The 14,469-nt window shown below is 42.1% G+C and overlaps 1 protein-coding gene across 2 annotated transcripts in view; it reads right to left on the minus strand.

Moving 5' to 3' along the window:
* Positions 1-14,469, minus strand: part of LOC126183785 (b(0,+)-type amino acid transporter 1) — a 573,882-nt gene that overhangs the window by 270,069 nt on the left and 289,344 nt on the right. For both annotated transcript variants that reach the window (XM_049926022.1, XM_049926021.1), the window contains exons 2-3: positions 6,277-6,486; positions 3,866-3,967 (exon numbers count right to left, since the gene is read on the minus strand). In XM_049926022.1, coding sequence (XP_049781979.1) covers positions 3,866-3,967; positions 6,277-6,486 — 312 coding nt within the window. The remainder of the gene's footprint in view (positions 1-3,865; positions 3,968-6,276; positions 6,487-14,469) is intronic.

Genomic DNA, 14,469 nt, shown 5'->3' on the forward strand with positions numbered 1-14,469 from the left:
ATATAGATGATACCGAATCGAGAGACTGGTCTACAGGTTTGAAACTAGAGCGTCCTACGGAAAGAATAGATCCAGTTGAGAGATATATACCAAATAAATCAATAAGAGATGGTAATAATTCCCCATGTTACAAAAACAGGTCAGAACACTGTTGCAGAAGCGGAAAAAACATACCAAATTTAAAACAACGCAAAATACCAAATCTGGTGAAGTTTTACAGAAGCTTTAAACTTCGCACCAACTTCAGTGCGAGATACTTTTCATAGTCTCCATAACGAAAACCTGTCTCGAAATCTGGCAGAAAACCGAAAGAGATTCTTGTCACACGTAAAGCACACATGGTAAGACGCAATCAATATTTCCACTGCGCGATAACAATATTGATATTATTGATGACAGCGCCATTAAATCAGAATTAGTAAACAAGGTTTTCTGAAATTCCTCCACAAAAGAAGACAAACAGATATTCCAGAATTCGAATCAAGAACTGCCAACATGGGTAACTTAGAAGTGATGCCCTCGGTATAGCGAAGCAACTTAAAATACTTAAGAAAGGCAAGGCCTTCGGTCCAGACTGTATACCAGTCAGGTCCCTTTCGGAGTATGCTGATTCAATAGCTCCATGCTTAGCAATCATATAAAGCCGCTCGCTCGTAGAAAGATCCGTACGCAATGGCTGGAAAGTTGCAATAGTCACACCAATACCTAAGAAAGGAAATAGGAGTAATCCGCTGAATTACAGACCCAGATCACTAACGGCGATTTGCAGTAGGATTTTGGAACATCTACTGTCCTCTAACATTATGAGTCGCCTCGAAGACAACGGCTTATTGACAAACAGCTAAAATGGATTCAGGAAATAACTTTGCTATGAAACAAAACTACCTCTTTATTCTCACGAAATAGTGGTTGCTATCGACAGGGGACATCAAATTGATTCCATATTTTTAGACTTCCAGATGACTTTTGACACCGCTCCTCACAAGCAACTTATAATTAAATTGCGTGCCTATGGAGTATCGTCTCAGTTATGTAACTGGAGCCGTGATTTCCTGTCACAATTCATAACAACTGACAGAAAGTCATCGAGTAAAACAGAAGTCATAGAAGTAATATCTGGCGTTCTCCAAGGAAGTGTCCCTGCGCTATTCCTAACTTCTATAAACGATTTAGGGGAGAATCTGAGCACCCCTTTTAGATTGTTTGAAGATGAAGCAGTCATTTATCGTCTTGTACAGTGAACAGATGATCAAAACATATTGCAAAATAATTTAGACAAGATATTTATATAGTGCAAAATGTGGAAATTGACTCTAAATAATGAAAAGTGTGAAGTCATCGACATGGGTACTAAAAGGAATCCGCTAATTTTCAGTTAGACGATGAAGCATACAAATGTAAAGGCTTTAGACTCACATACGGATTACAAGTACAGATTACTTATTTCGTAACGATCACACCGATATTGCTGTGGCGAAATCAAACCAAAGATTGTGATTTATTGGAAAAACACTTAGTCTACTAAAGAGACTAGTTACACTATGCTTGTCCGCCCTCTTCTGGAGTACTGCTGTGCGGTGTGTGATCCGCATCAGGTATGGCTGACAGCGGACATGGTAAAAGTCCGAAGAAGGGCGGCTCATTTTTTACTATCGAGGAATAAGAGAGAGAGTGCCACGGATATGATAGACGAGTTAGGGTGACAGTCATTGAAACGAAGGCGTTTTTCGATGCGGCAAGGCCTTCTCATGAAATTTCAATCACCAACTTTCTCCTCTGAATGTGAAAAAAAATTTGTTGTCGCCCACCTACATAGGGAGAAACGACCATCGTAATAAAATAAGAGAAATCAGAGCTCCCGCGGGAAGATTTAAGTGTTAATTTTCCCGCGCGCTGTTCGAGAGTGGAACGGTAGAGAGGCAGCTGAAGTTGGTCCGATTAACTCCCTGCCAGACACTTAATTGTGAATTGCAGAGTAACCATGTAGATGTAGACGTAAAAGGCATTTTAGTGAAGCATGCTCTTCCTACTATCCCACGATGACGTGCAGGCACCCAAACACAGACAGTTTTATTTTGGTTAACAATAGCTTACTGCGGAGGATACACTCTGTACATTAAACAATGTAGTCTAAAAATACACACATCAAAAAAACTTTTGCATCATCCCGTTTCCCAGAACTCCTGAAGATAGACGTTGGCTGTGGGTATTGTATCACAGACACAGTCCTTTGGTTGTCCAGACATGTCACTAAACCCGCCCAAAGATGTAAACAACCATGCATGAGCAGCGCCTATTAGACGGAAGAGGTCCGTCAAAGATCAGTCCCAGTCATTGCACCAGGAAGGAGGTACACGGCTCGGGTTGGCTATAGTTCAACCGGCGTAGACGGTCAATACCGCAGTTCGACGCGTCCGAATTGTTACTTTGTGCCAGTAAGGGCTCTCAACAAGCAAAGTGTCCAGGCGTCTCGGAGTGAACCAAAGCGACGTTGTTCAGACATGGAGGAGATACAGAGAGACAGGAACTGTCGATGACATGCCTCGCTCAGACCGCCTAAGGGCTACTACTGAAGTGGATGACCGCTACCCACGGATTATGGCTCGGAGGAAACCTGACAGCAACGCCACCATGTTGAATTATGCTTTTAGTGCAGCCACAGGACGTCGTGTTACGACTCAAACTATGCGCAACAGGCTGCATGATACGCAACTTCACTCCCGACGTCCATGGCGAGTTCCATCTTTACAAACACAACATCATGCAGCGCGGTAAAGATTGGCCCTACAACATGCCGAATGGCCGTTCATGATTGACATTATGTTCTCTTCACGATGAGAGTCGCATATGCCTTGAACCAGACAATCGTCGGAGACGTGTTTGAAGGCAACTCAGTGAGGCTGAACGCCTTAGACATACTGTCCAGCGAGTGCAGCAAGGTGGAGGTTCCCTGCTGTTTTTGGGGTGGCATTGTGTGGGGCTGACGTACGCCGCTGGTGAGCATGGAAGGCGCCGTAACGTGAATGCTATCCTCCGACCGATAGTGCAACCATATCGGCAGCATATTGGCGAGGAATTCGTCTTCATGGAGGACAATTCGCGCCCCCATCGTGCACACCTTGTGAATGACTTCCTTCGGTATAACTAAATTACTCGACTAGAGTGGCCGGCATGTTCTCCAGACATGAACCCTATCGAACATGCCTGGGATAGATAGAAAAGGGCTGCTTATGGATGACGTGACCCACCAGCCACTCTGAGGGATCTACGCCGAATCACCTTTGAGAAGTGGGACAATCTGGACCAACAGCACCTTGATGAACTTGTGGATAGTATGCCACGACGAATACAGTCATGCATCAATGCAAGAGGACGGGCTACTGGGTATTATGGGTACCGATGTGTACAGCAATCTGGACCACCACCTCTGAAGGTCTCGCTATATGGTGGTAAAACATGCATTGTGTGGTTTTCATGAGCAATAAAAAGTGTGGAAATGATGTTTATGTTGATCTCTTTTCCAATTTTCTGTGCAGGTTCCGGAACTCTCGGAACCGAGGTGATGCAAAACTTTTTTTTGATGTTTGTACTATGTTGCTGCGAGTTTACAATTAATAAATGTTATTTACACTTAACAAACCAATAATTTCTTTAAATCTGATACAAGCATTACAAATAACCAGTGGAAATAACTTGAGTAATTGATTGTTACTGAAGAAATAAGAAAAAAAGTTTGTGACGTAAAACAACGCACAGAGATGCTCAGATTAAACTACGTCACAGAGTCTCATAGTTTACCACAATTATTAATTACCATTAAATTTGACTGGAATTTGAGAAGGCAACAAATGAAGATGTTACTCACCTAGAAGTGACAGCAATCCGCAGAAGACCCATATCACAAAACTCATCCCTACAGAACCTGTACGAGTCACAAGGCCTGACGGAGACACAAAAATTCCAGAGCCTGAAAAAATATACAGCACTTCATTATTTTTTATTTGTATAATTTTTAAACTGAATATTTCATAATTTTTTATATTAACAGTATATTGATAAATGGGATGACTGCAAAAGACCTAAACCTGTATGAATATATATGTCTAAGTAAATGTTAGGCGTTATAAAAACTTCGCTTGTTCTGTTCAACTGTTTTCATGAATGCAAGAGCACACGTCAGGCTGATAGATGTAGCATCACAGTGATTCAGTTCAGCACAGCCAAATAACAATTATTTGTTACGTGTTAGGGATTTTATTAACTTCGAGTGAATTTCTCGTTTTTACGGAAACGTATTATCTAATATGTTATTCTCGTTTGATAGCATATCTATAACCATTACATCGATTTTTCAACAAGCGTAGCACAGTGCCCTTTTGTTACACTAAGGTTTCAGTTTCTCCTGCGTCCCGTTTACACATAGTTTTCCGGATCTCCGACTAAATGGAAAAACGCATTCAGCTTGCATGAACTAAAACAATAAGAGGAAAAAGTATTAGAAACATGATGAAATCATCCCCAGGCAGCCTCCAATATACGATTTTTTAAAGATAGTACTAATTTCGAGAATCACCTTTATTCTCAAATCTCGCAACAAGTGATGTAATCCTGGCTGTTTGAAGATAATTTTTCACTTTAGCAAATTCAGTTAGCTGCGTTACCCACCATCAAGTTAATCAACATGAGTAAAGTCCTACAAAAAAATAAAATGTAGTGTGTGACGATGTGAAAAGGGATCTACCGTCAATTTCTTTCGCGGGAAGTGGAAAATTCGTCGTTCTTTCCAAATGGTTAATAATTCAAATTAATTAAAAGAAATCTCTTCTGTTTGGACCTAAACGAAGACCGTATTCGAGATACCCTAAACGTTTTATTAAACACCCATATGAACGTACTAACTGGTAAAGTACGTAGCGACGTTAATAATTCATCAGTATTAATGTCAAAGCGGACGTGGAGTTGTTTATTTTGGTGTTACGTCATCATAGCCACTTCTAGAACCGAACCCATTATTCAGCCTCACGCGTCAGGCCCCTGTTGGATAGGCAACGCTGGGGAACATGTCAACTGCTCACTGGACGCTTCCGTGATCCCTAACGAATCTTAATATCTTACCAAAAACGTTCCTGTGATTTGCGATGTTAAGATACGACATTTCTTTTACAGGACTTTCACACGTTTAAAATAATGAAAAGTTTACGTGGAGATCTACAAGGAATCATATGAACGCATGTAATATAGCTGTGACTCAAAATCAAGCGCAGCCGACTTCAACGAACGAAACAGGAGTATAATTTACAAAATCTGAACCAGTAGGTTTAGGAGCGTACGTAGAGGCCAGTATTAGGTATTTGTCAAATTAAAATCTTAAAATTTCTGTCATGCGTGATGCGATAATGGCGTGCTCTTTTCTTTTCAGCTCATTGTTTGCGTTCTAAAAAAAGAAAGAAGATTTTAAAAATTGCCGACCATTATGGTTTGTATTTCATAGCTGCAGAACGAAACCTAGAACTTTTCAAGTTTAACATCGTTTTAAGCATGTTATAAACTAAAACGACTAAGAATTATTAGAAGAAATGTTAATTAGAATTTTGTTTATTTCATAAATTTCACATTTTTAAACACCGAATAAAATAAATATAACGCAAGATGACTTTCTAATCAGTAGCGTAACTTGTCTTATTCTTTGCTTTCCATTAATGCAGTTAAGAACAGACATCCTGGAAGGGGACTATGCAGCAAGCGGCAGATGTAAAATCAGAAATGTAAAAGGTACCACTGTTTTCGTAGGTAGACAAGAGCAATTTACTTAAGCCACCAGGTGCTAAAACTACCATTACCTGGTGCAAGTAAGATTACCATGTCTTTTCTGATAGGCGACTCAACGAAGTGCCAATTTAACTATACCATCGTTAAGTCCTGTGGAATATAGCATTTACTGTTGATTACTTATTTTAATAATCTCAAAATTATCGTAATAATTTTCAGTTTCTGTTATATCGTATAATGGTTTTATTTGTTCCCGATTTTCGTTTGTAGGCTGTCGACGTGAATAATTCTCGATTTCGTACTAAATCTCTAGAGAGAATTTCTCCGTAAATAATTTCTCTAAGGAGTAGTTTTACGAGACAACAACGCTCGTCAGAAATTTATTCAAAATTTCACTTCTCAGATGCTGTGTTTGTTTTTTTAATACTGTCTTTGTTCTTGAGCAAAAAGGCGCTGTGCTGTTATTTAGTATAGAAGGGTGAGAAGCGGAAAAAGAAGGTGACTCACCGATCATAGTCCCGACGATTAAAGCCACCCCACTGAAGAGTCCCACCCGTCTCTCGAGGTGAACAGTGTCATTCGCAGTTGGCGACGGCCTCTCCAGCTGGTCTCCCCCTGTGCCGGAAAGTTCGGACAGCGCGCCCGCTTCACCGTTGCTTGCAGATCCGTTGCTTGAGTTCCGCAACTGGAGTCCATCTTTGCCGGATACATTATTCTCTGTGAACAGAAACACCAACATGACAATGTTTTCGCAAGTAACTACTATTCGTCAAAAGCATTTTTATGTTTAAGTAAAATAATTTGTACAGGATGGGGCAAATAAAAGTGCCCCGGATTAGTGGATACGATTGGACCTGAATCTATGCGTATAACCACACCCCGTGACTTGCACACCACGTATGCGCCAGCCACGTGATCCACACCGGTTCCTTGGAGCACATTTACACAATCTTTACTCTTGACAGGGTTGTTAGCAGAGGTCAGTCTGGTTGCTGCCCCAGCTGGCCACACAGGTCACCAGATCTATCAGTATGCGATTACTTCTCCATCTGCATCTACATCCATACTCCGCAAGCCACCTGACGGTGTGTGGCGGAGGGTACCTTGAGTACCTCTATCGGTTCTCCCTTCTATTCCAGTCTCGTATTGTCCGTGGAAAGAAGGATTGTCGGTATGCTCCTGTGTGGGCTCTAATCTCTCTGATTTTATCCTCATGGTCTCTTCGCGAGATATACGTAGGAGGGAACAATACACTGCTTGACTCTTCGGTGAAGGTATGTTCTCGAAACTTTAACAAAAGCCCGTACCGAGCTACTGAGCGTCTCTCCTGCAGAGTCTTGCACTGGAGTTTATCTATCATCTCCGTAACGCTTTCTCGATTACTAAATGATCCTGTAACGAAGTGCGCTGCTCTCCGTTGGATCTTCTCTATCTCCTCTATCAACCCTATCTGGTACGGATCCCACACTGCTGAGCAGTATTCAAGCAGTGGGCGAACAAGCGTACTGTAATCTACTTCCTTTGTTTTCGGATTGCATTTCCTTAGGATTCTTCCAATGAATCTGTCTGGCATCAGCTTTACCAACGATCAACTATTCGAACGGTATCAAAAGTGAGTGATACTTCGACACGTAAATTAGTCTACTTTACTTATTTTCATTCACTTATGTCGTATGGTATTATGTTTTGGGGTAACTCTTCCCATTCTAGAAGGATATTTTTGGCTCATAAACGGGCGGTTCGGGCAACAAGTGGTGTGAGTTCACAATTTTGATAACGGCTGTGATGTGGGATCTGAGTGGGGTACTGTCAAGTGGGGGGTACTCCAGGGATGAGTTTTGGGGCCGCTCCTGTTCCTTATTTATGTAAATGATATGCCCTATAGTATTATGGGTAACTCTAAAATATGATTAGTGAAACTGAACAGTTCAAATTTCTAGGTGTTCAGATAGATAGTAAGCTGTTGTGGAAAGCCCACGTTCAGGATCTTATTCAAAGACTTAATACTCTGTGTGGGGAGCACTCAAGTCTAAGGTGTATCGCAACAACCCTCATAGCCTTCAAGAGCTGAAACATTTGGGATGAGACTGCAACAATTCCAGCAGTCCAGCTTCGATCCGCCTTCCGTAAATTGCTGACCATGGCCCAAAATTGCCGAGAAATGAATGGTGGTCAGCATTATTCACAATTTTGATAACGGCTGTGATGTGGGATCTGAGTGGGGTACTGTCAAGTGGGGGGTGCTCCAGCGTTCGATTTTACACGGAGTACGCGAAGGAACTTGCCCCCCTTCTTACAGCGGTGTACCGTAGGTCTCTAGAAGAGCGTAGCGTTCCAAAGGATTGGAAAAGGGCACAGGTCATCCCCGTTTTCAAGAAGGGACGTCGAACAGATGTACAGAACAATAGACCTATATCTCTAACGTCGATCAGTTGTAGAATTTTGGAACACGTATTATGTTCGAGTATAATGACTTTTCTGGAGACTAGAAATCTACTCTGTAGGAATCAGTATGGGTTTCGAAAAAGACGGTCGTGTGAAACCCAGCTCGCGCTATTCGTCCACGAGACTCAGAGGGCCATAGATACGAGTTCACAGGTAGATGCCGTGTTTCTTGACTTCCGCAAGGCGTTCGATACAGTTCCCCACAGTCGTTTAACGAACAAAGTAAGGGCATATGGACTATCAGACCAATTGTGTAATTGTATTGAAGAGTTCCTAGATAACAGAACGCAGCATGTCATTCTCAATGGAGAGAAGTCTTCCGAAGCAAGAGTGATTTCAGGTGTGCCGCAGGGGAGTGTCGTAGGACCGTTGCTGTTCACAATATACATAAATGATCTTGTGGATGACATCGGAAGTTCACTGAGGCTTTTTACGGATGATGCTGTGGTATATCGAGAGGTTGTAACATTGGAAAATTGTACTGAAATGCAAGAGGATCTGCAGCGAATTGACGCATGGTGCAGGGAATGGCAATTGAATCTCAATGTAGACAAGTGTAATGTGCTGCGAATACATAGAAAGATAGATTCCTTATCATTTAGCTACAATATAGCTGGTCAGCAACTTGAAGCAGTTAATTCCATAAATTATCTGGGAGTAGGCATTAGGAGTGATTTAAAGTGGAATGATCATATAAAGTTGATCGTTGGTAAAGCAATTGCCAGACCGAGATTCATTGGAAGAATCCTAAGGAAATGCAATCCGAAAACAAAGGAAGTAGATTACAGTACGCTTGTTCGCCCACTGCTTGAATACTGCTCAGCAGTGTGGGATCCGTACCAGATAGGTTTGATAGAAGAGATAGAGAAGATCCAACGGAGAGCAGCGCGCTTTGTTACAGGATCATTTAGTAATCACGAAAGCGTTGCGGGGATGATAGATAAACTCCAGTGCAAGACTCTGCAGGAGAGACGCTCAGTAGCTCGGTACGGGCTTTTGTTGAAGTTTCGAGAACATACCTTCACCGAAGAGTCAAGCAGTATATTGCTCCCTGCTACGTATATCTCGCGAAGAGACCATGAGGATAAGATCAGAGAGATTAGAGCCCACACAGATGCATACCGACAATCGTTCTTTCCATGAACAATACGAGACTGGAATAGAAGGGAGAACCGATAGAGGTACTCAAGGTACCTTCCGCCACACACTGTCAGGTGGCTTGCGGAGTATGGATATAGATGTAGATGTAGACCAGTGTTGGGGCCGCTCCTGTTCCTTATTTATATAAATGATATGCCCTCTAGTATTATGGGTAACTCTAAAATATTTCCGTTTGCTGATGACACTAGCTTGGTAGTAAAGGATGTTGTGTGCAACATTGACTCGGTTTCAAGTAGAGCAGTACATGACCTCAGTTCATGGCTTGTAGAAAATAAACTAACGTTAAATCACAGTAAGACTCAGTTTTTACAGTTTCTAACACACAATTCAACAAAACCTGACGTTTTAATCTCACAGAACGGGCATATGATTAGTGAAACTGAACAGTTCAAATTTCTAGGTGTTCAGATGGATAGTAAGCTGTCGTGGAAAGCTCACGTTCAGGATCTTGTTCAAAGACTTAATACTGCCATTTTCACTATTCGAACAGTATCAAAAGTGAGTGATACTTCGACACGTAAATTAGTCTACTTTCCTTATTTTCATTCACTTACGTCGTATGGTATTATGTTTTGGGGTAACGCTTCCCATTCTAGAAGGATATTTTTGGCTCATAAACGGGCGGTTCGGGCAATAAGTGGTGTGAGTTCACGAACCTCTTGTCGACGTCTGTTCACGAGTCTGGGTATTTTGACTGGCCTCATATATATATATATATATATATATATATATATATATATATATATATATTCCTTATTGTCGTTTCTTGTTACCAATATTAGTTTATTTCCAAGAATAAGCAGCTTTCACTCGGTTAATACTCAGCAGAAATCAAACCTCCATTTGGATCGGACTTCCTTAACTCTTGTGCAAAAAGGTTTGCAGCATACTGCTGCATCCATTTTCAATAAGCTGCCACTCGAATTCAAAAATATTAGCAGTAATCCACGCGCTTTCAAATCGAAACTGAAGAGTTTCCTCATGGGTCACTCCTTCTATTCTGTCGAGGAGTTCCTTGAAAAATTAACCTGATTCTTATTGCATTGCTGATAGCGTTTACTTAAACTTATGGACTGACTTCTTTTCAGGTTCATGAACATTTATTTTTATCAATTAGTACTTTTATGTAGTAAGTTCATGTACTGACACGTTCCATGACCTTGGAGATTTGCTCCTCTATTTGGTCCTACGGAACTTGACGTGTAAACAAATAAATAAATATGCTGTATTCAGGTTAGTTCTGTATTTCCTTTCCTCCAATGTGTTCTATGTGGCGTGGAACTCTTGTTCTCTGGGTCACATTTTATTGGCCTCATCCAGTACAAGACATCACACTTCTTGAGACGAAAAAAATGTAGTTTCATTATTCTGAGGAATCTGCACTGATACTAGCTACGGTTCTAAGAACTTTCGACAACGGTTGTTTCCCATTGTGAAATCTCATTTGAATTTTGTTTGTGAGTGGAACGTATTCTATTTCTTACAAGAAGCATACACGTCTATCATCACATGTCGAAATTCGGCAGCAGCAGGACCGTGAACTACGGAGACTACGGTTAAATTGTTCGGCGCTATTGCTGCTCGCGTTGTTCGGGATCCCACGACTGTCATACGAATATGAAATCGATGGGTTCAGGAGGGACGTACTCGACGCCGTGGAAGATCTCAGTGGCTCCACGCAACTACTGCCCGGGTGGGAAGATTCACTGTACGCTCGGGCGTGCAGGAACGTGCGCCGACATCAAGTACGATGAATCAAGAAGAGAGTTTGTTTGCAGCAAGACTAGTGCGCCCAAGTCTGGAACAAGAGGCGCTAACAGCACGTCGTCTACTGCCGCGGCTTCCCTGGAGGCGGCATTAGAGGGAGGTGCATACAGCAGTGACACCACGTTGCCTTTCCCGGTCCTGCATGTAGATAAACTATGCGCGTATTCGTTCGTGGAAACACCGAGGAGAATGAAAGTTGCCATATTGCATTCGAACCCAGCAACAGGAGTAACTGTACGGAAATTCCATTTAGTACACAACACGATCACCTCTGCTTTGCAAAGCCAGTAATCTGGACAGCGGCCGATACATTTGTTGGCGTGTGTGTCCTAACTCAGAGCTCTCCGTGGATACTCTGCAAATCACATTTAAGTGTCTGGCAGAGGGTTCATCGAACCACCTTCATAATTCTCTATTATTCCAATCTCGTATAGCGCGCGGGATGAATGAACACCTATATCATTCCGTAAGAGCTCTGATTTCCCTTATTTTATCTTTGTGATCGTTCCTCCCTAAGTAAGTCGGTGTCAACAAAATATTTTCGCATTCGGAGGAGAAAGTTGGTGATTAGAATTTTGTGAGAAGATTCCGTCGCAACGAAAAACGCCTTTCTTTTAATGATGTCCATCCCAAATCCTGTATCATTTCTGTGACACTTCTCCCATATTTCGCTATAATACAAAACGTGCTGCCTTTCTTTGAACTTTTTCGATGTACTCCCTCAGTCCTATCAGGGAAGGATCCCACACTGCGCAGCAGTATTCTAAAAGAGGACGGACAAGCGTAGTGTAGGCAGCCTCCTTAGTAGGTCTGTTACATTTTCTAAGTGTCCTGCCAATGAAACGCAGTCTTTGGTTAGCCTTCCCCACAACATTTTCTGTGTGTTCCTTCCAATTTAAGTTGTTCGTAATTGTAATGCCTAGGTATTTAGTTGAATTTACGGCTTTTAGATTAGACTGATTTATCGTGTAACCGAAGTTTAACGCGTTCCTTTTAGCAATCATGTGGATGACCCCACACTTTTCGTTATTTAAGGTCAACTGCCACTTTTCGCACCATTCCGATATTTCTTCTAAATCGTTTTGTAGTTTGTTTTGATCTTCTGATGACCTTACTAGTCGATAAACGACAGCGTCATCTGCAAACAACCGAATACGGCTGCTCAAATTGTCTCCCAAATAGTTTATATAGATAAGGAACAGCAAAGGGCCTATAACACTACCTTGGGGAACGCAGAAATCACTTCTGTTTTACTCCATGACTTTCCGTCAATTACAACGAACTGTGACCTCTCTGACAGGAAATCACAGATCCAGTCACATAATTGAGACGACATTCCGTAAGCACGCAATTTCACCACGAGCCGCTTGTGTGGTACAGTGTCAAAAGCCTTCCGGAAACCCAGAAATACGGAATCGATCTGAAATCCCTTGTCAATAGCACTCAGCACTTCATGTGAATAAAGAGCTAGTTGTGTTTCACAGGAACGATGTTTTCTAAACCCATGTTGACTTTGCGTCAATAGACAGTTTTCTTCGAGGTAATTAATGTTTGAACGCAATATATGTTCCAAAATCCTGCTGCTTATCGACTTTAACGATATGGGCGTGTAATTAAGTGATTTAAGTTGCTTCACTACTTCGAGGATATTTACTTCTACGTTACTCATGTTGGCAGCTGTTCTCGATTCGAATTCTGGAATATTTACTTCGTCTTCTTTTGTGAAGGCATTTAGGAAAGTTGTGTTTAGTAACACCGCTTTGCCAGCACTGTCTTCGATAGTATCTTCATTGCTATCGCGTAGAGAAGGCCTTGATTGTTTCTTGCCGCTAACGTACTTCACATACGACCAGAATCTCTTTGGATTCCCTGCCAGGTTTCGAGACAAAGTTTCGTTGTGGAAACTGTTATAAGCATCTCGCATTGAAGTATGCTCTAAATTTCGAGCTTCTGTAAAAGATCGCCAATCTTGGGGATTTTGCGTCTGTTTAGATTTGGCATGTTTGTTTCGTTGTTTCTGCAACAGTGTTCTAACCTGTTTTGCGTACCAAGGAGGATCAGCTCCATCGTTTGTTAATTTATTTGGTATAAATCTCTCAATTGCTGCCGATACAAGCCACATCTGGTCTACACTTATATTATTAATTTGGAACGAGTGGCGATTGTCTCTCAGGAAGGCGTCAAGTGAATTTTTATCTGCTTTTTTGAATAGGTATAACCACCCCCACAATGATGTGATTGAATTGTAAGAACTGTATCGCCTGATAATGAATTGCTAAGCGACTTGAAACCGGAAATGGGAAAATACAGATTTTGCCTCTACGAAACCCGACTGGTAGCAGTCATTTCTGAAAACCTTATTGAGGTGGTCGAACACGGTCAACTACAGCAGGAGACGGCCGCTACATTGTGCAACAGGCAAGAAGGGAGCCACATAAAACAGTGAGTGCAGTTGCAACCACATTAAACAGGACTGCAAGGCAAGCAGTCTTACATTGAACACTGGCACGGTGGCTGCGTGGGGGTGGTCTCTTTGCCCGACGACTCGTACGTTATGTTCCGTTGACGTCCGCACACCGGCCGCACCGTTTGCGATGGTGCCTATAGCATAATGGCACGAAAAACGACGAGTAGGGTTGCACGTACTTCTTGGACAAGAATAGATTAAATCTAAGTAGTGATTCTGGACATACCCCCATATGTCAAGAGGTGGAAATACGTAATGCACCAAGGAATATTGCCGAACATGATCATTTTGGTGGTCCAGGTGTTATGATGTGGGAAACCATAATGTTCCATGAGCGTACTGCCCTTTAAATCTTTGACCACGGTACTCTGACTGATCAACGTCATTATGACGCTGTACCCCTTTGTCATGTACGCCTTTCTCGGGATAAAGATACGGTCGCGGGGGCAAGACCTCTTGGAACGAGAGGATATTAGGCGAATGAACCGGCCTTCCCGCCCCCCCCCTCCCTCCCCCCCCACTTTAAGTGCCATCGAACATGTGGGATACGTTGGGAAGATGTACTGTAGCAGGTGCACATACACTAACGATCATCCATCACTGTCAACTACGCTGGTGGATGTATAGAACGTTCTATCACCGTAGGATGTCCACATCTAAACTGGTATTGGTGACCATGAGGCAGTTATAGCGACAATGAATACCAAAGTGAAAAGGGCAGATGAAACAATTAGAGAGATTTATAAGTTCAGCAAAAGAGACAAAGAAGTTGTAGTGTCATCACTCAATGAGGAACTTGAAACTTTCAGCTCAGGATAGGACCAGGTAGAAGAACTATGGCTCAGGTGTAAAAGACTAGT

The sequence above is a fragment of the Schistocerca cancellata genome, chromosome 4 (genome assembly GCF_023864275.1).
Source record: "Schistocerca cancellata isolate TAMUIC-IGC-003103 chromosome 4, iqSchCanc2.1, whole genome shotgun sequence".
Classification (NCBI taxonomy): domain Eukaryota; kingdom Metazoa; phylum Arthropoda; class Insecta; order Orthoptera; family Acrididae; genus Schistocerca; species Schistocerca cancellata.